Here is a 24321-nt window from a genome sequence, read left to right as displayed (position 1 = left end):
CTCTAGAAGTGCTACCATATAATATGATCAACTAATAATGGTTCCCAGCACAAAGAAATGCCTCCCCAGCCTAAGCACTTGGCATGTTCTAATGCCCCAGATTCAAGAAAACCTATACATTTATTTTTTCACATTTTGGTGGCCTTTGTCTTTGTATCATTCAATATTAACTTATTCCTGCTCGTCCCAATACAGCAGCAAAGAAGATGAAGCCTTGCTTAAGAAACCATTCCAGAAAGAGAGACATGGGAAAGTGGCACACAAGCGGGTTGCAGCAGAGGAATGGGACAGGTAAATATTAGAATTCTTATGTCATGCCATAATAACAGCCCACTCTGTACAAACTAACACGTTTCCTGCTTTATATACAAACAGGGAGGAAGCTCGAAACCGACGATTTCACCTAATATCTATGGATGCCGTATCCTTTGTTTGCCATCCAGTCACATAATTGTTAGTTCCAGTGCATTCATTAAACCTTCTGCAGGCTTTGTTGTGACATGAAATGAAATTGCTATTTATCCTAAACTGCTTTATTTAGGATGTAGAAAGAAACAACTGCACATTCCAAAGACATTTTAGAAAATCAAATTACTGACTAATATGGCAAAAACTTATAGGAATTTAAAAAAGAGTGATTGTGAGACTGGAATACACGGATTACATGTTTTGTGTTTATGCATATGAAAATAAATGTGCACTTAAATTCAGTAATAAATGTTATATTTAGGTATTCCTACATAAAACAATCTAGTCCACATGTCAAACTCCATGGGCCTGATTAAATAAAGTTCTCCAAGGCTGGAGATTGAAAACATTTGCTAGCAAATAGCAAATGACTTTAAAGAAATACATTCCAGGTTTGCTAAATCACCCAGCTTCACTAGTGAAAGTGTATCCTCTCCAGCCTTTAAGAGCTTTAATAAATCAGGCCAATTTTGTGTATATATCAAAATAGATCAGATATGGCTAAGAACACAATCATTGTTCATGGTAGAATATCCTCTGCTTTGAATGAAGGCACTCCAATACAATTGGACAAGGCAATGCACTTTAGCTGTACTGCAGTATTTAGGGTAAGGGTCCTGCATATTGTATGCGCAGCACAACTGTTTTTCCTCTTTATTTCTGTTTCTGCTTTACATGAAATTAAGCATTTGTACCATAAACATTGAGCTTTGTAAATATAAAAACTTCCAATTCCTGCTGCACCCTCAATTTAATATACAGATAATATATATATATGTATATATATATATATATATATATATTATTACTTTGGATCCACACAACCTCTAAAATGGTAGTTTAACTTATTTTGCTTTTTTCCCTTCGTTGTCTGTCTGAAGCCAGTTGAAAGCAGTTGTCATTTTCAGCAATATGAAATGTAAAAATAGCCGTAAAATGTGTTTCTAATTTGTAACATAAAGAAGACATCATATCCTGGTATTAAATAATGCTGTCCAGATCATGATGAGCTCACTGAAGACCGATCATTTTCCCATCCAAATAAACAAGCTAGTTTTGGCGGGATCCACATTTAATTAAAGCTGAGAAAGTTCAGAGGGTTCATCCAACTTTCTATCTTTTGCTTAACAGAGCATTGCAGATTAAGGTTGCCAAACTGTGTGGGCTAAGCACTGCTACCCGTACTATATAACCTGGTGTACTTAGAGTAAACCTGGTATATTGGACATTATTGGTAGTGACAAAATGTACAAACGTTTGACTTTGGTACTGTTATGTTTAACGCTGTATTGGTAAAACTGGACAATGATGAGATAAGTCTAGCATCACGGAGTCAGATTCTAGGGGGTTAAATATTAGGTTACGTTTCATTGTTAAGAACTAAAGTGTAAGGGACTGGCGCTTGTGAACTAAAAATGCGCATGTGCAGAAGTTTGTGAATGCATTTTTTCAGTTCACGGATGCCATATAAGGGCAGGAGATTCACACACACTGCACATTCACAATACTGGAGCGCCCCGTCTGCCAAACGCTTCATACCACTGGATACTTTCTAACAACATGTATCAAACAATCATGGTAATGTATACTTATGCTCACCGCTGAGGTGTCCCTATATGAACATTCTGCAATTCGCAAGTCCCCTGAGGAAGCAGTCAGGTGAAACGTGTCGGGCTACAGGACGTTTATTATATGAATTTACTTGCAATTCTCATAATTAGGGATCCTTTGCACAGTTAAATAGTTCGCTCTTCTCATGAAGTTGTTAATAGGAATGACCAATACTTACCTTCTATAAATATTTGCTACAAAGGAATGTGTATGTTATGTGATTCACTTAAAACACAATCTAATACACTGTTTTTTTGCCATTTAAAAACCCTGCTTTCTCTGAAACAAATATGTATGTGAAGTAACAACAAATCTCTTCAAAAATATTTTATTTCATTGCTGTAAGAAAGAAAAAATAATTTAATTACATAATATACATTGAACTGTCACACAAGAGCCAGTATTTTAACCTTTTTTTTCAAACCCTGTAGTTTTTGAGTGTATTTTTATGTTGAGTCACCTATGGCTTGTCAGTATTTTCTAAAATATAGCTACCCACTTTATTCTGTATTCCTCGATATTCACAAATGATCAACTTTATCCAAATGTATTATCACCAAATAGGCAAGTTGGATAGTATATGTGTTTCTGTAACATAAATACTAGATTCCTAAACTTATCATCTTTACATACCTTTTATTTATAGTTACATAGTACGTCAGGTTGAAAATAGACAAAAGTCCATCCAGTTCAACCACTAGGGAAATAAACATATCCCAGATATAAAACCCCATGGATATAGTTGATCCAGAGAAAGGCAAAAAAAAATCCCTGGTACAATTTGCTCCAACAGGGAGAAAAAATTCCTTCCTGATTCCATGAGGCAACCAGATAGTCCCTGTTATCTTTACTTTAAAACTTTAACACCCAGTTTATGTTTATGTTGTGCTATTTGTCCCACAGAAAAACTATTTTAAAAAAAGTGTTATTTTAATTAACCACAAACATCACAGTTTTCCAGACATCAAAAGTTTGTGAATGACTACATCTTGTATTATGGAGGAAAACTGGAGGACTTCAAACTTCCAAAGTAAGTCTATGAATTTAAAAATGCAACATCTAATGTTACAGATGTGTATTATATAGCTTTGTGTTCTTTGTTTCTTCATATCTTATATCTGAGTTTAGGTTCAAGTGGGTAACCAATTTAGATACTTTTTGACACTTTTTGCAGTGGGTTGATGTTAAAAAAAGTATCAGAACCTCAAAAAAACACAATTAGCATGGGCAAAGTTTAGCACACAAACCCTTAATACTTTTGCCTATGGTAATTAATTAAATATGTTTATTCTGTGACAACTACCATAGCCACTGCACTGTGGTTACATCAGTGTACAGAGGGCTTTCCATGTAGACACCAGCAGCAATAATGATGTCTGGATTGTTTGAGGATTTGCAGCAGCTGCTGATGACAATTACTCTCCTAGAAGTGTTGAGGTTGAAAAGAATAAATGACAAATAAGGAGATAAATGAGCAGGCTAATAGGAACTTGAGTACATGATATTTCCATACATTCTAATGATTTTTTTTTTCACCTAGTGGCAGGGTTGTTTAAAAATAGACATTTACCCTTTTGGTCCTGTCCTTGTATCTGCCCTAATTGTTTCAGAAATTGATATGAATGGACTCTTATAAGCACTCTATTAGTAGTGTTTGTGGGAGATAATACATTTTACCTCTTTGTTCATGATGTGCCCTTTCTGTTGGCAGAGGAGATCGTAAAACAGACTTGGATATCATTCAAGAAAACCACAGATTCCTTTGGCAGGAGGAAGATGAAGAGGAAATGACCTGGTAAATTAACCCTTATGTCAATTTAAAAAAATAGATGTGTCTAAAATTAAACTGAAGGCTACGTTCACTGGAATGAAAACCCAAAAAACATTGATTGAACAAGTATATAGAGGGACTGTATGCAGTTATTTCTCTCTTGACTATTGTACACAGTCACTAATGACATCTTTCATCAATATGTAATCAACACTCATATGTCAAAAGGTGCTCATGCATAGACCTATTTAATTAGCCTGCACTGAACAGAGCGTGAGGTCAATGTACAAATCCTAAACGTTAAAATGATGGTCACTCAAAACATTAAATTGGAACTACTCACTTGAACTTCTCACTTTGGAACTTGGAATGTCTCACTTTGAACTTCTGAGATCCAGGCAGGAGTTTATTGCAGAAAGGGACAGGCGATATCCCTTTTGCAATAAGTGCTTACCTGCCTGCCCTGCATGAGCTGTTAGATTTTGCCGAGCAGCCCATGCGCAGCTTTGATTGCCAGTGTGAAACCTGATGCCGAATGCCGAACTTCCTTGCGCATGTCCAGAATGAGTTACATCATTTCTGCATTGCCAATCAAATTGACTAAAGATTGTCTTCAGGTAGTAGAGAAGAGAGAAGGTGGCATCCTGCAATGAAACGGGGATAAGCGAGTAGTTGAAGGTTTAGTTTTGCTTTAAAACCACCTCTCTCGGTAGGTTCCTTGTATGTTGTTAAAGCAGCTCTGGCACCTCTACATTTAGAGACATGGGCCCTGATTTATTAAAGCTCTCCAAGGCTGGAGAGAATACACTTTGATCAGTGAAGCTGGGTGATCCAGCAAACCTGGAATGGATTTAAAACATTTGCTAGCAAATAGTAAATGATTTATGAAATCCATTCCAGGTTTTCTGGATTACCCAGCTTCACTGAAGAAAGTGTATTCTCTCCAGCCTTGGAGAGCTTTAGTAAATCAGGGCCATGGAATCTACAAGATCACTGTATGTGTTTTGCGGTATATTCCAACAAGTTTGTAGGAAATCCTTTAGGTCACGCTGCATTTTATGATGATTTCTCCTACAGTGCATCCTGCTGCTATCTCTTTCCCAGTAAACAACATGCATGCACCCAGCCATCCACATACTGTCAAATTAATTTATTCGACAGGATAACTTTTTTCTTTGCTCCTTTGCCCAGTACTGATGATCTCAGCCCTATATGCAGCAAGCACTGTGTCTCTCATGGATAGCATTAGCTTCTTTGTGGGATCAGACAGGACAGGCTAGCCTGTCCTCACACTTGCGCTAATGAACCCTGGGCATCCTTGAGTCTGTTGCCAGTTTCCCAGTTGTCCTTATTTGAACCATTTTGGTAAATACCTACCACTGCATACCAGGAACAACACAGAGCTGTTTTATAGATGTTATGACCCAGTCTTTTAGACATTATGTTTGGCAATTGTTGAAGACACTCCTCCTATCCTTGTTTGCCCATTTTTTCTGTTTTCAACCAATCGCCTTAAAGAACTAGCTGTTGCCTTGCTCCCCAATACATCCCTTGCTGTGTGCCATAAGCAATTCTATTTCATTACATATTATTATTTTAATTTCATTTTGCCAAATTATTGTAAACTGAACTCCTCCTGATAATCATACGTGCTTTGAATTTCTGTTATGATATTCATTTTCCTCTTTCTTTAATATTTTGGGCCATTGACTTCAACGAAGTATGGAGATCAAAAGAGTTCAAGATGATTACCAATATGGGAATCATTACTCTTAAACATAGTGTATTGCAGCAAACAAACAAGAGTGACAACTAGTCACCTGGCTTTTTTCAGAATCAGTAATGGTAGCCTATATATATATATTATTTGTTTATTTACTTTAAATATGATTGTACTATAATGGTTACTGTAATATTGCACAACCTTACGAATTTATTTTTAATTTATTATTAATTTGAAGTCATAGACTGAATAGTATACCCTTGTTTCATTGGAGCCTAATCTCAGATAAAGTCTCTGTGTTCCCCAGCTCCTGACCAGAATCTGTTTACACAATACACAGTTATGGTAATTCAATCAACTCAGTCAACAATTCTTCTTTCAGTTAACTAAAAGGAAAATATTGGGTTTAATTTTTTTTCATGCTGACCCAACAGAACAGACTGCATCATAGACATAAAAAGACAGAAATCTAATCACTTTCATAAAAAATTCATGACTTTTCTTACTTAACCTTTTTTTCCTTCTAACATTAATGCCATATAAATGTATTTTCAATGTAAAAGCGGATGGGAAAATTGTCTCACCTCAGCGAAATCAAGAAATTTTCTGTATTCTGTGCTGACAGGGAGAAGAGACTTGCAAAGAAATATTATGATAAACTATTTAAAGAATATTGCATAGCTGATCTCAGCAGATACAAGGAAAACAAGGTTTGTGCAATTGGAAAGCATTTAAATGTAGAAAATGGAAATAATATTTGGTTAGTTGCCATGTGAAGCTCTGTACTGTACTGTATGTGTACTCTATTTGTGCTATACTGCAATCATGTGCTATTTAGGTTTAGGTTTTTGTTGTGTGTTTTTTTTTTTTAACATAGTTGGTAAGTATTTTGTGTGCATTCCAGTTAACTCTTTAAACTGCTATCAGGAATTCAGTGAGTACCACAACTGCTTGAAACTTTAAAGTCTCCAAAAGTTTCAGTATGCTGAAACTATCAGTTTGCATAAATCAATAGTCAGTATTCTGATCTCAGATCATCAGTGAAACAATGGTCATTTTTAAATGCTAGCTGTACACCTTGCTTTTTGCAAAGTCGTTCCACAAGTCGTTTAAAGTAAACTCCAAGCATTAATTTCTATATTCTGTCTTTGGTACCATTAGAAGCCTGGTACTTCGCCAGCCTCTCATTCCTGCAAGCTTTATGCTTTCCATGCCACTGATGCCTCCAAGCTTCTACTTTTTGGTGCTCCTTGGATAACAGGCCTCTGAAGTCATTACATATAATTCAGGACGAGCAGTTCAGCATTGTGCTAAGAATTTTAAAGGTCTGCTTACACTCTGGAGCGTTGGAGGAATAAGGAGAATGCTAATTGCCAGGGTTGCATACCATAACTTAAGTAGTTTTTTAATAGTACCCTAGGTGACAACGATCAGTGAACCTCCACATGCCCCCCTTCCCCCACACACACACACTGCAAGGTGTTACTGCATGTTTTTGTCTTGGTTAACATTTTGACATTTCTCCAAAGTTTAGGTGTATTTAAAAGACAAATCCAGCCACACATTTTTTTTTATAATGGCTTAAAAATAAAATGTTACCATTTGTAACAGTGGGAGCTGTTTTTCTAATTTGTTAGTATGAATTGTTTAGTGTTTGGAAAGCCCTTTTATATGAGTAACAAATACTAGCACTATATAAAATAACTGTTTTGTTTTGTTTTGTTTTTTTTGCATTTTGGCAGTTTGGGTTTCGATGGAGAGTGGAAAAAGAAGTAGTCTCCGGAAAAGGTATTACTATTTTATTTTGGCATAACTGAATCTCTCACCGAATATCCCAAAAGTTCATTCTTATAATAATACAAGTTATGTATTAAAGAAGACACTAAAATATTTCACCCACTCCATGTTGGCTTGGCACCAATCATTCATCATTATCAATTAGTACCAAGTTCAATATTAAAGTTTTTTTTTTTAACTTTTAAACTTGGTCTCCATTTATTAAAAGAAGCCTGACTTCAGGGTAAAGCAGAAGTAAAGTTATGAAAAAAAAATTGCATCAGGTGGGTTTATTGTTGCAGAAGGGACAAGTGATGTCCCCCCTCCTGCAATAAAACACACTTACTTGCCTTATCATTATCTTCATGAAAAAATATGATTCTGGGATTTGCCTGGTATCTCAGCATCACCCAGGTCTGCATGAACTCCTGCATCCATGCATGGGATTTATGTCACCCCGGCCAAGCCATTCAGGATGGCCAAAGATCAGAACCAGGAAAAGGAGTCATGGAGGAAAAGTGTTGGCACCCATGATAAAATGGGGATAGTAAAGTATATTTAAAAATTTGCAATTTAAATAAAAAAATACCTGCCTGATCACAATTTTAACAAGAAAAGGATTGGTTCTGTTTAAGACCTGCCATTTGGCACCCCCTGTCCAATAGCAGTACCTTAGTAATTATTAAAGGTACCCCTTATTATATAAAACAACTTTGGATTTTTTAAAAGCACCCAGAGATAGAGTAGATGTGATGAAGATGAGCATAGTGACATAGTGCTAACAAAAGGGTCCCCACCCTTTGTGCTGTGAATGAAATAACACACACACAAAAACCTAAAGGATCATTAAAAAAAACAAAAAACGAAATGCAACAAAGAACTACCACTTTCTTTACTAATAGGAACTTTTAATAAAATGGTTGCAAACATATTAACAAGGAGTAACAAAAAACACTTTGGATAGTACTATGAGAAAAAAGTACCAAACACCTGCAATAAGTAGAAACGAAAAATGTTCTGCATTGGCAACTAGTAAAAGGGAATGGTTCCTTCTATAGCCAATTGGGTTTCTGTCATATGGAGATGTTGGTTGAGGAGGATGACGATAGACTGGAACAATTTACAATTACCTGGTCCACCTGGGATTGGTTTAGAGAATCTCCCAGATTCCATACATATTTTATTTATTAGTATCCAGGCTTATAATATTAGTGTCCAGGCTTACTAGATGAAACACTACCCCGGTTTTGAGGGTTATTATCTACCTCTTTAAATCTTGTATCGAGTGACATTCCCCATCCCCCCCTCCCCCCTGGGCTGTTTTGTTCTATGTGTTTGTTTTTCTTTTATTTGTTGTCTGAGAATATTGGTTTATACCTTGTGCCATATGCTTCTGCTAGCAGTAATGTAGCTGTTTTTGTACAGGTTTAATATGTGCTATATGGACCCTTTAGGGCTACTAGGCTTCTTGTTATATTTTTCTGGGTATATGCAGCTTTCCGGTTTTATACTTTTGGTAATACGAAGCCTACACTGTTATGTTAAATATGATGTATGCGTTGTATGTTTGATTTTTTGTTATGTATATCTGTTCCTTTTTTTCTGAAAATTCAATAAAGCTGATTGAAACAAAAGGGAATGGTTCGTATTGTATTGCTGGTCCTGGAAGAAAGTACATATCTGGCATCAGTTTTTGTAGGAGAAAAAAATGTTCCTTACTTGCTGATCAGAGAAAGTAATGGGGGGAGAAAATGGCTGCATAAAGGGAAAAAAAGCAACACTTGTGTCTGAGAGAAGACATACCCTGGTACCCAAACAGTAGTCCTACATCTCTGCTTTGCTCTGTAACACTTCTGCAGAATCCAGGACATATAGGTGGTACACCTAAGTGGTATACTATACTTTTGGCATCAGGCCCCTTGGAAACAAGAAGCCAATATTTGGCTTTTGTGCTGCTTTTTTTTTTTAAAGAAAATGACATTGGATCTATTTTACTGTACTGTTGCATGATTCTCCATGTAATTCCATTGTTATAATAATATGAACACCAGAGGGAGCCTCAGTCCACCACAATTTACATTATTACTCTCATATCAACATGGTTGATTAAATAGTTTGTATTTATTTATTTATAGATAATAGACATTTTGTCAGGTTGTTTTGCAGTCTGTTCTATTTGGAAGATTTCTGTTTTGAAGAGTGAAACAGGATAAGAGAATGTTTTCTTCCAATGTGAAAAACATTGTTCATCTTCAGGGATGTCTTCAGGGGTGTAGTGGGGTGAGCACACCGTGCCCTCATTTTTTTTGCCTACAGACCCCTATATAGTGTCTCCCTGCGTGCTCGCCATGGATAGCCTTCACTATTACCTCTGGATGTCTCTGTACCTGTGACATAAATCTTTTGAATATAATTAAGCTGAGACTGCCCTGCAGGTCTTCATTTCACAGTGGCTGCTTTCTTGAAAAAGGTATGGTGAAAGTGGAGGTCACTTGTCATACCATCTTTCCCCACGATATTTTGTAAAGGTCTGTGTGCACATTAGATGCACCAATTTGTAGGTTTTAATTATACCCACACAAAACACCATAAATCAACATTCCACCTCTGTATGAAGTAACTCTTCAGGAACATAAAATTAGAGGTAGGAAAAAGCTTCTGTATGGTAACCTTTGGCTATTTTCACTCTTAGATAGACTTCCCATACCCTGTCACAGGACATCTTTCCTCTGGGTATTCCTCTTCCTTACCCTTGGAAGTCATTGGCTATTTTACATTAACACCCCCACCTCCTTAATAATCTTGGTTGGCATTATCAGTTAGTAGTTAAAAGTCAAATGTTAAACGGGATAAGTGTCTGTCTTGTATAATCAGATTAGACTTCACGTCTTCACGTACAATTGCACAGTGTTAGAAAGCTTTAAGCTTGGCTGAAAAATGCATGGTGCTACCTAACTGCTTGTCTTTGCTAATCACTATTCCCTTCTGAACTGACAACATAATCAAGATACAACACAACAACAACCCTTAATGTAGAAACAAGCTCATGTTTATGAGGTACTTAATGCCCCCTACAATTGGATATGAGTGAGATTTAATACTAGGTATTGTGTATGGTAAAAGAAAATTTAACTTTAAAAAATGGTGAGGCCAATATTTAAGAAAAGGTATATACATAGTTTATACAAGGTTTATAAATAAAAAACCTATAACAAGTAGTAGTATAGCACTGTACTTATTTATATAGCACCCACACATTATCAATAGCCACACCTGTTTAGAAGAAGGACACAGTCTAATGTAGCTGCCATTGTCATATAGGAGTATTTCTGGGGATAGAAAGATCAGTCTTTCTATTGGGCATGTTTGTAAAGTGCTGAATCTGACATTTTTTGTCACCCTATTTATTTATTCTGTTTAAATGAGCCATTCTCTGACTTGTGTGTTTCAACGGGAGTGATTGATTCTCCATCAGGGGATGTTTCTGAGAATATCAGGTTCACTGTTTTATAAATAGACCTCTATAGATCATTTGCATGCAAAAAAATCACCTGCAGAAAGCTTGTGCAAACACATGTTGGGATCTAAACCGAAGACATTTGAGAATAATCACAAAACTGCTAAAGATTCTGCAGCCAAACAGTTTGAGCCAAGGGGGACTTCATTTCTTCATTCCCACCAATAAATTGTGGAAGCTTGCAATCAGCCATAATAAAATAAGGTACTACTGCAGATTTCCCCAAAATGTTAGGGAGCACTTCTAATAGTTTATATGAGTAATAGTGATTTTTTGGGGGGGATTTTCACATTCTCCAATCTGCTCTGAAATATTATTGGTTGCTAATGGCTTTAGAAACTTGCATTTGTAAAACTTTATCCCCATTCTCTATTATTGGGAGGTGTGTCCATGCCGTGCTTGCAGACTTAAGCTGCGTACACACGTGCAATTCTACATGCATCGTGTAGTCCTTTGTCGTTGGAAAGGATCGTGAAAGATCCTTTCCAACGACAAAGGACTACACGATTCATGAACGAGTGCTGTACATACAGCACCGTTCTGCTCTATGGAGAGGGGAGGGGGAGAACGACGGAGCGGCACCCTGCTGCGCGCTCTCCCCCTTCCCTTGCATTAGGATCGCTCATCGTTCATCGTCCGTGGATCCGTCCTGGCGGAGGATGAACGACCTGGGCTGTACAAATTTGACGTGTGTACGCAGCTTAACACTCAGTAAACACTACACACTACAGTACACTGATTAGACACCTGCGCACACAGGGCTGATAATAGCTAATTGGATCCGATGTGTGACGCCATCAACATGATCAACTGTGTCAGCGAGGAGATCTTTTTTTTTTTTTTTTACTGTATGGTGTCGTACACAATCATGTGACTCATACCGTGCATGATCATATGGTGATACAGACTGGCATATGTTGCAGTCATAAAGCTCGCTGGGGGTTCTTGCAGAGCTACCTGTTAGCTGCTTAAGCCGGAGTACTTTTGGGTTAATCTTTCAGGAACCACTGTGATTTCTCCTCTTAATGCAGGATGTGAATCTAACATCTGACAAATACGTGCTAGTGACATTCACACCATTCTTATATGTGCGGTGCCTGCAGGACCCTCATGTTGGGTATTGGTGTATGTAATAAAAACATCTATATTGTTCTTCTGAGCTGCTTGTCTATTTATCTCTGTTAGTTGTAATATTAATTTTGGTAACCTGTTCGAACTCTCAGCACTTTATTTCCTCCCAGTCCCCAATAAAATTTCCTCCTAGTCTCCCAGGCCATTGACAGTTTTATTGACTTTAAAGCTGAATGGGTAGAAGACATGAAAATAATATATAATATATATTATACTTATATTATAATATTATAAGTATAATATAATAAATAACAATATTAAAGCAGATCAGCAGCTTTGAAGATGTTATTCTGTTTTCTTCTGGTGATTATACTGTAAGTGATGTTTCTTGTATTTACAATACATGTGACCTGCTTACAAGAATAAAGTATATAAATGGCTCTTTTTAGCTTCCATTTGGTCTTTAAAATTTACCATTTTAAGGTGTTTTGTAAAAACTGTTCAATTAGTACAAAAATACCTACCGGTAATTCTGCCAGAAGTCCAGTGATCCCGTTACCTATTTGTGTTTTCTTGATATATTGTATTCTTCTATTCTGTATTCTATTAGTTACATTGTTCCTGGTTCTCTTTGAAGATTATGTAATACAGTAGAGTAAGTGAGAATTATCACCCTGGGACAGAATTTTACTTACAGGATCACCAGCTGGAATGAAGGAAGTAAAGAAAAAACTTAAAGAAAACTAATACAGCCTCATATACATGGCTGATGAGCTATAATAAGTTACATGATTGTTTTGAGATGTCGATACACTTCCATGCACTTACACTTTTGCTTCTTTTTATTCCTCCATTTTTTTTCTGATAAGGTCAGTTCTCCTGTGGAAACAAGCGCTGTGATGAGAAGGAAGGTCTGAAAAGCTGGGAGGTGAATTTTGGTTATGTAGAACATGGGGAGAAGAGGAACGCTCTTGTAAAACTGAGTAAGTTATTATTACATTTTATTTACAAAGAGCCTACCTGTTACTAAGTACTGCAAAACAAATAAGGTTTGCAGATGGCAAACCTGCATACAGATACAAACTACAACACAGGTGGGGAAAGGACCCTGTCCAACAGATCTTACAATCTAAGAGGTAAGTTTCACTATCCATCACTTTCAGATCTTCCAATCTGGAGCTGATGAAGCTGGCCACACTCATAAGTTTCCTATATTTGTAAACACATTCACTACCATTGCGTATAAGCTTTACCATGTTAATGCAATTTTAAAATTCATTTTATTTTTTTTAATCAGCCACTTTCCTTAAATAATACCTGGTGATCCTTTCAGGTCCTTCTGCACACACCTTCTGTTTTAGGGTGTCTCTGTCAGGGTTCTTGATGATACAAATGCAACTTCAACACGGCTTTCTCGTGCATGGTCCAAGTTGTCACTATCTGGAATGCAAAACTTAGAAATGCCATATACATGGCTGAAAGTGGCTTTACCCATGAGATTTATCAAAGGATGACGAGAGTGAAAAGAGTAAACCAGAGTTGTTCTAGGAAAGCCTCTTCATTCCTTATTACTATTTTCTTAACCTCTATTTCATCAAATGTCTAATTTGACATTACTCAGTCGTGGTATTGAACTTCATGACTCCATGACTTGTCTATACTGCATCCATAGCTACATAAAATGCATACAGTGCAGCACTGGAGGAGCCATCTGCTTTCATTAAACTCGGCTTCACCTGTAAAAACAAGATTCCCTTGGAGGAGGCATTTGTTCCCCTGCTGTTCCTCCACTGCTTTCTAAAACAGTATAGATTGGCATTCTACCAAATCTGTTGGATGCCTAGCCTGCTTTTAAATGTAAGGTTAAATGTAAGTTTACATTTACACTCCCCTGTCCAAAACAATTTTTGTTTCATTCTTTTGTGTAGGTAGGTTTTAAGTAAATGTAAATATAATACCAAGCTGCTAAAACACTGTATTCTAAACAGTTGCATGTTTGTTTGTTTTTTGCTTGAGTATAATGTTTATCTTTTGAAGGTTTTCATTGCCCAGGGAAGAATTTCTGATTGGATATGATTGCAGTATTCAAAATAAATTTCCTTTTAATGTAAAAAAACAAAGCATTACATTCAGTTTGTTCAGTGTCTAACCTGAGATTTGTGTCTTGCACTTTATAATTGAGAAACATACACTACAATGGGAAGTTCTAGCAAAATTCTTGAGAATTCAATCTGAAAGCTTTCTGGAATAAAGATGATGAAAGATGGCTGTTATGGTAATGCAGACACATTTCCCTGCTGGTTATATTAACCTTAGCTTCTATTCTTCTATTAACTAACATTTCGACACTGTGGCCTTGCCTGTGTTGAAATGTGCAGAAACAGAAAAGATAATGTTCTATAATAAAACATTAAAAATATTTTAGAACTTGAATTTGATGAACCTAAATTTAATGCAAACTTCTGTTTCTCTAAAGTGTCTGTAATGCTTTCCGTATATTTCGTTACACCAAAAATGAGTTTGCATTTGCACCCAAACAACTCATAATTTTGATGCTCCTTTTTTTCACTTCAAATTCATTAAAGTATATAGAACTTTGAAGGGGAAACCAACCCCAAAGTATCACCCGTGTTAGTGGGCCTACTGGTGTGTTAAAAAACATTTTTTAATACTCTGGAATACCTGTACAGAACTGCTTTACATGCTGTGTTATTTTTGTGTTTCGGTATTCTAATATACGTTGAACGTATATATTGGATCCTCTCCAAGTCAGTAAGGTTTTGAGGCTGATGTTTGGCAACTCAAACCTTCAGCTCCCTCCACAGATTTTCTATGGGATTAAAGTCTGGAGACTGGCTAGGCCACTCCAGGACCTTCATGTTCTTCTTCTTGAGCCACTTCTTTGTTGCTTTAGCCGTGTGTTTTGGGTCATTGTCATGCTGGGATACCCATCCACAACCCATTTTCAATGCCCTGGCTGAGGGAAAATGGTGCTTGCCCAAGATATGACGGTACATGGCCCCATCCATTGTCCCTTCAATGCAGTGATGGTTTCCTGTCCCCTTAGCAGAAAAACACCCCCAAAGCATAATGTGTCCACCTCCATGTTTGACGGTGGGGATGGAGTTCTTGGGGTCATAGGCAGCATTCCTCCTCCTTCAAACACAGCAAATTGAGATGATGCCAAAGAGCTCAATTTTGGTCCCATTTGACCACAACACTTTCAACCAGTTCTCTTCTGGATCATTCAGATGTTCATTGGCAAACTGCAGACGGGCCTGTACATGTGCTGTGTTGAGCAGGGGGACCTTGCAGGCTCTGCAGGATTTCAGGCCTTCACAGCGCAGTGTGTTACTAATTGTTTTCTTGGTGACTATGGTCCCAGCTGCCTTCAGATCTTTGAGATTGTTCCCCCCGTGTAGTTCTGGGCAGCTTCGTCACTGTTGCAATGATCAATGCAACTCCACGAGGGGAGATCTTGCAAGAAGCCCCAGATCGAGGGGGATTGAGTTATTTTGTGTTTGATAAATTTGTGAATTATTTGCGCCAACTGTTGTCACCTTCTCACCAAGCTGGTTGGCAGCAGTCCAGCCTTGTGTAGGCCTACAATCTTGTCCCTGACATCCTTAGACAGCTCTTTGGTCTTGGTCATGGTGGCTAGTTTGGATTCTGATTGATTGATTGCTTCTGTGGACAGTTGTCTTATATACAGGTACTGTAACAAGCTTGGATTAGGAGCACTCCGTTACAGAGGGTTCTCCTAATCTCAGCTCATTACCTGCATAAAAGGAAGACACCTGGGAGCCTGAAATCTTGCTGTTTGAAAGGGAATCAAATACTTATTTCACTCATTACAATGCACATCAAGCTCTGACTTGTGAGCACTGGATTTTTGAGGGTTCTTTTGTTGTTATTCTGTCTCTCACTCCTACAATAAACCTACCATTACAATTATAGACTGGTAATTTCATTGTCTGAGGGCAAACGTACAAAATCAGCAGGGGATCAAATACTTATTTCCCTCACCGTAGCTGCACAAAGCAGAAACACTGTTCCTCATATGTTAAACTTATATTAGAATACTGAGACACAGACTGCAAAAATAACATAGCATGTAAAGCAGTTCTGTGCAGGTATTCCAGAGTATTAAAACAATTATAAACAATTATAAACTGGTCATTTTTTGTCAGAGGGCAAACGTACAAAATCAGTAGAGGATCAAATATTTCTTTCGATCACTGTAGATAGGTCTAGTCCAACAGTTTGGTTACAAGTTATTTTAAGGGTCAGTTTTTAAAGGGATGGTAACATCTCACCTCAAACTACTTTATTAGGATATTTTCCCTGGAATTAACCTGGCAGCATCTGAAATACAAAACACCCAGTTTGGGATTGGATATCAAAATATTTGGCCTTTGGCTCTGTCTTATGGACTTCTTTGAAATGAAAAGACCTTTCTATATTTTTATTTTGATTTAAAAGAGTTCAGTACTTTGTTTGGGCCCAAATTAATGCATAAATATGGTACTGGCTATATAGTAGTTGCCTACCATGCACAATCTCCAATCAGTGTAGAAGACTGTTCAATCAAATTGTATTGTATATTTTCAAGTCAAGGGTAATTGTACAGTCAGATTTTTTGTGTTTGGGCAGCTTTACACAACCAAGGTAATGATGTTCTCTTATTAATAAGTCGATGATGTGTCAGTGTATACAAAGGATTTGTTTATCCTATACATGTAAACCCTGTTGACCTTGAATGTCTATATATTTCTTCACTCCAGTACAAACAATTTTCTCTTTTTTTTTTGTCCAGGATTTTTTAACGATAAAGTATCTTTTACTGTGGTAGAAGGCCTTATGCAGAAAGGTGTCACATGGCTTCTAAGCTTTAGGCACCTGAGATTTTATAATGCAACTCAGACCTAAAATGAGCTTAACTTTCACAAAGGTCATGTAAAAAGGGTTGGGGGAGGCTCTCCTGTCAGCTCTGCCTTCAAAACTAGTTAAAAACTGTAGACATTTACCTTTTGCTTTTTCTTTTTTTTTTAAAGACCCCATCACACTACTTATGAAGCAGTGCTTTACATTTACTAATGGGACCCATTTACGCACATTGCATTAAGGATACTCATGGCTAGCAATGCGTTAAATCTAAAATGTGTATAACATTTATTTTACCTCCTGGGTGCCATTAATGATAAGTTCACAAAAAGTTTTAAAACAAATCTTGTTTTTCCCTTTCTACATCCCTCCACAGTGTCTTTAGAAAGCTTTGTATATGATTGTGTGATCTTCGTCATGGACTCATTGCTGGATCTCTATGCTGCTATGTGTTTACCTCTCTGTATGTGGTGCAGGTTGTTGCTGCAGGCATCACATACGGACAGGGCCTCGTGTCTCCAGTTTAGTAACAGCAAGAACCTAAAACCCTGGTATATACTTTACAGTCCTATTATTATTGTTTGTTATCAGTGGAATAAAAAATGTTGCTAAGCCCTAATCATACCCATTTAGCTGTCCACACTGTGAATTAAATCCACACAAATGAATGTTGTGTGATTAACCTGTCCCAGGAAAATTGTTCCTATTCAATTGTGTTATTGAAAATTACTTGCTTCAGATTCACTACTTTAAGAAAGTAATTTCCCATCTGAATGGCACATCCAAAGCCAAAAAAGCTGTTCACTTTGTTTTTATTACCATATTAGTAATGCTTTAAATGGACACGTAAAGTTGAAGTTGTGGCATGTTGGTCTGCAAGTGTGCTACTTACAGTAACAAAAAAAAAGGAAGGAAGTGTTCATTATCTATTTGATTTTAGCACTTCCTCATTCTGAGTATATCCATATAAGAAGGAGCTTGCCATTTTCTATATGAATGTATATGTGTATATATAATCTTGAAATATCCACTGCCTGAGTTAACTAAGCCAATGGCTAGGGGCCTTATATTAGGTAAGTACTGCAGTAATTATTGTAACAAGGTATTAAATTATCTGGTGAGCAGCTTCTCCCTTAAGTCGTGTCAGAAGACATCTTGTGGTTGTTAAAAAAATGTTGATTCAGAAGGCTTCAATTGATGGCCTTCATAAAGCAATGAAAATAACTAAGAAGATTGCTGAAACTACTTATTTTGGGTTAAGGACTTTCCAATGCAATGATTAGACCTGGAAATGTAGTGATGAACCATCTGCTCCAGGTAGAGATGTAGTTGTGAAACAAATATTGAATGATCATTGTCTGAGATCATTTAAACCTTTTAGTGAAATCAAACTGAAAAAATCAACAGTAGAACTCATGGCTATGTTTAATAGTGAAACTAAGGACACCTCCACATGCAAAAAGAAGAAGGTACGGGGCCTAAACAACTGTGTAGTCTTAAGAAAAGCACTCATCAGTGAGGCTCAGGCAACTTGCCTGTCCCATTTTTTAATTTATTGGGACTAAGTTTCTATGCATTGTGCGGACATGTGTTGTAAAAAAAGAAGCTCCTATTTGTTCTTGAGCATGTCAACTACGAATTTATACGCTGACAATGCATAACAACACATTGTGTACTGTAATGCAAAGGTGTAGGTATTGAGCCAACTCTAAGAATAGCACCATATGCCTATAGTTTCCTTAAGGTAACAAGTACTCTTTGAACAAATCCTAGTGCCCTGTATACTTCAAGAACTCGTACTTCTCCATAAGAACAATCTAGGTAATACTATTTCCAAGGCATTCCGTGCCTTATCAGAAAAATGAAACTGATCTTTCACATATCAAAATGTTTACTTGTAAAGAATTCTGAGATATGTCTTTTCTTTCAGATAAATCACACAGACACGAGGACTCCAGTGAAGAAGGTAATTAGTTATGTTTTAGCAGTAGAAAAGAGAGGAATTCAGAAATTTTCAGCAGATTTATTCAGTATATGATGTATACAATTTATCCAGAATAGTTCACATGGAAGAAGTGAAACAGAGTTCCTCCAGATGGACACTGTTCCTCATGTCATGCAGCACAGATCAGTGTTGGCCAACCTTTTGTACGTTAGGGATCAATTATTTCACAGACTCCTGACTGCATGCACGGGGAGCCGTGTGTCACTCAAAGGGGAAGAAACTTCCCGCAGAGTGACGTCATGATGCCAGAACTCACCCACCACCCTGAGCCTGTGATCCATACGGGAGACATGGTCCGCGGCTCTAGCACTTCCCCAGTGGGATCCTTCTCCTGGTTGGCAACAGCTGATATAAATTGTGTTAGGGGAATGTTTTCTGGTGTCTAACACCTTCCTCATTGGCTTTGGTTGCGACCAGCAAATAAAACCATAGGTTATTGTTATTAATGCCCTGCCTTTCCCCTCCATGTTCCACACAGTAAAAAAAAAATACATTCACTACAATATCACAAATCAGCACTGACAGATACTTCCCAACTTCTTTAGTATTCAGAATTGCATCCACCAGAGGATACTGATGTATGATGTATGCTGCTGCCCATAACATTCACTTATTTTTTTATTTTTTGTAAATGAGACATCACTAGTTGCTCCTCATTGTTCTAGCATTCTTTCCCCCAGTTTTACAGCCTTAATATGTATTGTTCTCTTTTGAGAAGCTGCACTAATAAAAAAGAATACATATACATACATATATTTACTTTGTACCTGTAAAAGGATTTGCGATTCTGTAGAGCCAGTCTTATGATTTGCACAAGTCTGACTCACTGCAAAGCTCAGGTATCTGACATGCTTATTTGCTGGTTTAGCAATGCACCTTCCTCTGGTATCTGTTTGCTTCCAGGCTTGACAATAAATCAATATTATGACTGTTCCCTTATTAATAAACTTGAACCAGGATGTAGTAAAGAATCAGAATGTACATATGTTTGCCTTTTCATGTTTTGTGTTGGAGCATACACAGGTGAATGACCTGTTCCCCTTTCCCTCACATTGCACGTCTGTAGATTGTCCACTGATGCTAAAAATCCATTTTAAGAAGAAAGAAAGAGAGAGAATGTCACATACTCCATCATAATCCAAAGCACTGGGTGTTAGTGGGTTGGGGAGTGTAAGCTTTCAGGAGAACCTGTTACTTTGTCCTAAATGGACAGATTTCATTCAAGAATATTGCTTTTTTTTCACTCCTTATAAATAGCTCTATTGTGTCCTTATTAGACATCCAGGCCTTGTCATCGCAGACACCAGTGAACAATGAGAGATATAGGTGAAGGTTCAGTTTATAAACCACTGATACAAAAATGAAAGGGGCCAACATAATCACAATCAGTGTCAGCCAGTGTCAGAGGTAATATTGTTAACATAATAAACTCCCCGATCTGTGCCTTTCCATAAATATTCAAGTGGGTGAATATGCTGGTACTGGCAAAAAGAACAGATGAAGTATTTAGAATGTAGCTTCATGTTTGTTCTCTGTTTTACGATGGACATAGTCCTGAGTCCTCAGTTAGCTCATAGGTCATTGCCTGAAAGATTAAAGGATTCACATCACTGCCAACAAGGAAGCTTAAAATTTAACCAGGGTTGTGAATCTCCTCTACTTGTATCTTTTTATTGATATATTTATACGCTTTGCTCTGCAGATACGGATAGTGATAAGGAAGATGGTAATGATGAATTAGCCAATAGCGAGTTCTGGAAAGGTCCTCAACAAGAACCGGATGAAAAAACACGGTCAGTCAATATGAATTATGGAGATAATGGTATTTTTTACACATGTCATTTCTAATATATAATCAGGGCTTGGCAAATCCCATAAGCCAGGCTGACTATATTGCAGCTGTCAGCTGACTTTTTGCATTATTTTCTGTTGTCTTCCAAGGATTTACAATCATTTATTCAGCCTTGTATCTGTTATAGGCAGTATCTGTTACAGGCAATATCAGGACTAAAGTTTAAAGTGTGTGAAGTCCATTTCTATTAGTTTTGGCTACAATTGGGTAGAGTTCAAGAAACTGGAAAGCGTGTCAAAATCCATCGGTTAGTTTAAGCATTCTTACTGGAATCTGTAGTTCCATTTTCAAGCATTCAGCGATTCATCTGCTGCCTGAAAAATTACTTGATCTTAAAGAGTGGGCACTGTAATATTCTCTCCCAATGTGTTTGAAGAACTTACTGTCAATCATGTAATCATTGTGTGGAGTGATTCTGGCCATGGCTCTTCTCACAGCTTCATGACTAATGCTGTGGGAAGATAGGTTTAATTGACAAGGGGCAGGTTCAGGAAGTCACCTCCTGGTTTGAAAAACTCAGAGTAAATTTATGGGTGTTGAAATTTTCGGAATAGGATCAGACTGCTATAAATGAAAGCATACACGTACCTTTAAAAATCCTCCTAAGTTCAGGTTAACATCCCCATCAATTTAATTTTTGCTGTCTGTATCCTATTGGAACGATTTACCTTTCTGTTATGAAGATGCAACAGGATCAAGAGACTTTGTCTACAAAGTGAGGAGAATTCCCCTTTTAGACAGCTGTGACCAAGTAAGGCTTTTCCATTGGAAGTTTCACTTTCTGTCCTAGTCACAGGACAAATAAAGAGGGTGAATCTCCCTAGCAGAGACACAGACATCAACACAAACCAGCCATGAGTCCTAATCCTTTTCTTTTCTTTCCAAAAATAAAGCAAAGTATACACTTTAATTTTACATATTTAATTTGACTTTATATTTATTTTCTCTTTCAGGGAAGAAGAGTTTGATGAATATTTTCAAGATATGTTTCTGTAAATATGCCAAGAATTGTAATAAATACTATGTTTTGTATAATTTTCCACTTCTTTTTTCTAATATGCATTTGAATGGTTGAAAATGAATGAATCTCATTTTTCTCATACACATAAAAAAACAGATACAAAGTGGTATCATATGTAACACCCATTTCTTGCAAAGTAGCTTGTGTTTTACGGCACAAGACTTGGAATTGCTTAAAGCTTCCTGATTACTTTTTGCCAGTGTTTGTATGTACTGTCCTGTGTTTTTCTGGGCCCTCTTGCCTCTTTTAGGATTCAAGATTTCAGGATAGTGAATGAAAGCAGATAGAGAAACATCTATCCCCATGTTCATCACAATAAGGTCTGCATGGTCTAATAGGATGTGCCTGCATGTGAAAACTATTGAGTTTAAAGTATTATCACACATGCTAGGGTGAAGAGAATAATTATAATTTTTTTTTTCAAATGTGTGTTAGGTTCACACATTTTTTATTTTACATATTGTATTTATAGAAAGCAAAACTTCACCTTTTAACATGGATTTAAAAAAAAACACAGTGTAAGTGTGTGTATCAAACCATAGCTGCATAAATGTAAAAGAAATGTATGCCAACGGTTGCAGTGAAAACTGTTTCAGGTCTGCTGCAACCTGAGTTATAGTATCTAAAAGTATGTGAAGGGGGAAGTACTTTATCACATCACATTATCACATTAAAAGACAGTGTACCAGGATCTGTAGAGTTACTAATATACATATTATTCATTCTTTAGTTATTATGACAGTAGGTGAAGATGTTTATCATAGGAGCAGGGGCTTCTACCTGGCTGCAATTTGCAGGGTATTGTGTGACACAGACAACAAGCATCTACTTCAGGATAACATGAGGTTAATTCTTTTACATCTTGAAAGCTCTGTAAAAGCCAAATCCAATATACAAAAAGCAGCTTATGTTTATGTAACTCGTCTGGCCTGGCTTCTTCACAGTCTTTCTTCTCTAGGTGATAAAAACAATGCTGCAGAAACTCCACAGAAATGTCTTAAACTATTATATTAGTTATACAAGAATGGTAGGTGTACCACAGAATAAGCCTTTCCAAGAGGAGTGGCTCAAGTTGCTTTTTTATTATTGAAGATATAGACAAAGGTGTGATTGAGGCAAGGATTGTGGAAGGAATATAGGCAAATATTAGCATTACTTTTCCAGAAAAATTAAGGTAACAGCTGGTATATGGTTCCAAGAGTTGCTTTGATATTTGTTTTGTTTAGTTAACACTTGTTGTAAGCTTTTAAGCACTGGGAAAGAAAAGCAACAGTCAGCTTTTATTCCGCACTATACTATTTTTAATCTTCCATTCTTACTGCATATAACATATGCTTCAATGCAGTTCCCAGGGAGCAGCTTATTTCAACAGACATTTGTTGGTACTTTTTGGTAATTAGTTTAGTAGTCCCCATGAAATCATAAAATCTCTTATTCTATGCAATTAAAATATAAATTAGCACACAACTTTCATCTCTAGGGCTCCATTTACCCCCTGTTAAGTCATGCCTTTAGAATGAATGGGTCACCACTTTGCCAGAAACTGGACCAAAGATTGTTATTTTTTGGGCTACTTTCAACCCCTTTAGAGTCTTCAGCTGTTAAAAAATCTTAATGTAATGAGGTATCTGCACTTTTTATGGCATTTTGCAGCTTAGTGCAGGATATACAGGTCAGCCAAATTATTAGGAACCATCTGCCTAATATTACCACTAATATACCACTTCTGCCTCCAAAGCAGATTTGTCAAGGCATGGACTCCACATGACCTCTTAAGCTGCCCTTCGGGTATCTGTCACCAAGTCGTTAGCAGCATATCCAATAAGTCACACTGCTTTCACCATCCTGTCTCAAGACCTGCTGCCATATCTTTCCCAGGTAAATGATGCACTGGACCATAAACTTGATCAAAAAGGAAACAATTCAGCAAACCAGGCTCCTTTCATTGGTTCAAGGTTCCGTTCTGACCATTACATGGCTGTTGTAGATAATTTCAGAAATTACCAGGGCACTATGTGTTCTTACACTTTTCTTGACCAAAGTTTTTTCAGCAGTTGTCCATCCATGAACCACTTTTTTGTAGATCCTGACCAATGCATACCAGTAACATTCCACAAGACCTCCCGTTTCTGACCCAGTCATCTTTAATCATCACAGTTTGGCCCTTCAGATCATTCAGATTCATAGGCTTTCCAATTTTTACTGCCAATGCATCTCTTTCAAGATTTGATTTTGCTTGCTGCTGAATGAAGCTTTGAAAAAGTGTAATCTTTTTCTAGATGAAAGTAGGTGTGATTTTCAATGGTCATTATATATATTTAGGATCATATTATTGTTGTTTAACTCATTTGCCCTTTTCCACGACTGCCATCGAGTAAGGTTGTTCAGGTGCAGAGATAGATATGAATAGTTCTGTATACTCTGTAAAGTGCTGTATATTTTGTTGATGCTATAAAAATACAGTAAGCAAATAACATAGCATAATACCACCTTTCTTTTTCAAATATCTCCAGACTCTGGCTGCTCTTGACTTTTTTACCCTTTTATCTGTGAATATAAAAATCTTTAAACAGCAATATGCTTTTCAAGCAGATCATAATAGATCATAAGTGACAAGCACCA

The 24321-nt window shown here is 37.0% G+C and overlaps 1 protein-coding gene across 1 annotated transcript in view; it reads left to right on the top strand.

Annotated features, from left to right (window-relative positions):
* LOC140339946 (protein FRA10AC1 homolog) overlaps positions 1–21713 on the top strand; it is a 30775-nt gene extending 9062 nt beyond the window's left edge. The window contains exons 3-14 of the mRNA XM_072424872.1: positions 196–291; positions 376–421; positions 3033–3109; positions 3791–3874; positions 6199–6283; positions 7316–7361; positions 12807–12959; positions 15360–15446; positions 17796–17894; positions 18752–18787; positions 20529–20619; positions 21632–21713. Coding sequence (XP_072280973.1) covers positions 196–291; positions 376–421; positions 3033–3109; positions 3791–3874; positions 6199–6283; positions 7316–7361; positions 12807–12959; positions 15360–15446; positions 17796–17894; positions 18752–18787; positions 20529–20619; positions 21632–21674 — 943 coding nt within the window. The 3' untranslated portion in view covers positions 21675–21713. The remainder of the gene's footprint in view (positions 1–195; positions 292–375; positions 422–3032; positions 3110–3790; positions 3875–6198; positions 6284–7315; positions 7362–12806; positions 12960–15359; positions 15447–17795; positions 17895–18751; positions 18788–20528; positions 20620–21631) is intronic.
* Positions 21714–24321: the final 2608 nt, after the last annotated feature.

This window comes from Pyxicephalus adspersus, chromosome 10 (genome assembly GCF_032062135.1).
Source record: "Pyxicephalus adspersus chromosome 10, UCB_Pads_2.0, whole genome shotgun sequence".
In the NCBI taxonomy this organism is placed as follows: domain Eukaryota; kingdom Metazoa; phylum Chordata; class Amphibia; order Anura; family Pyxicephalidae; genus Pyxicephalus; species Pyxicephalus adspersus.
The sequence above is the reverse complement of the archived record's forward strand: the minus strand, read 5'-3'. Positions and strand labels throughout refer to the sequence as shown.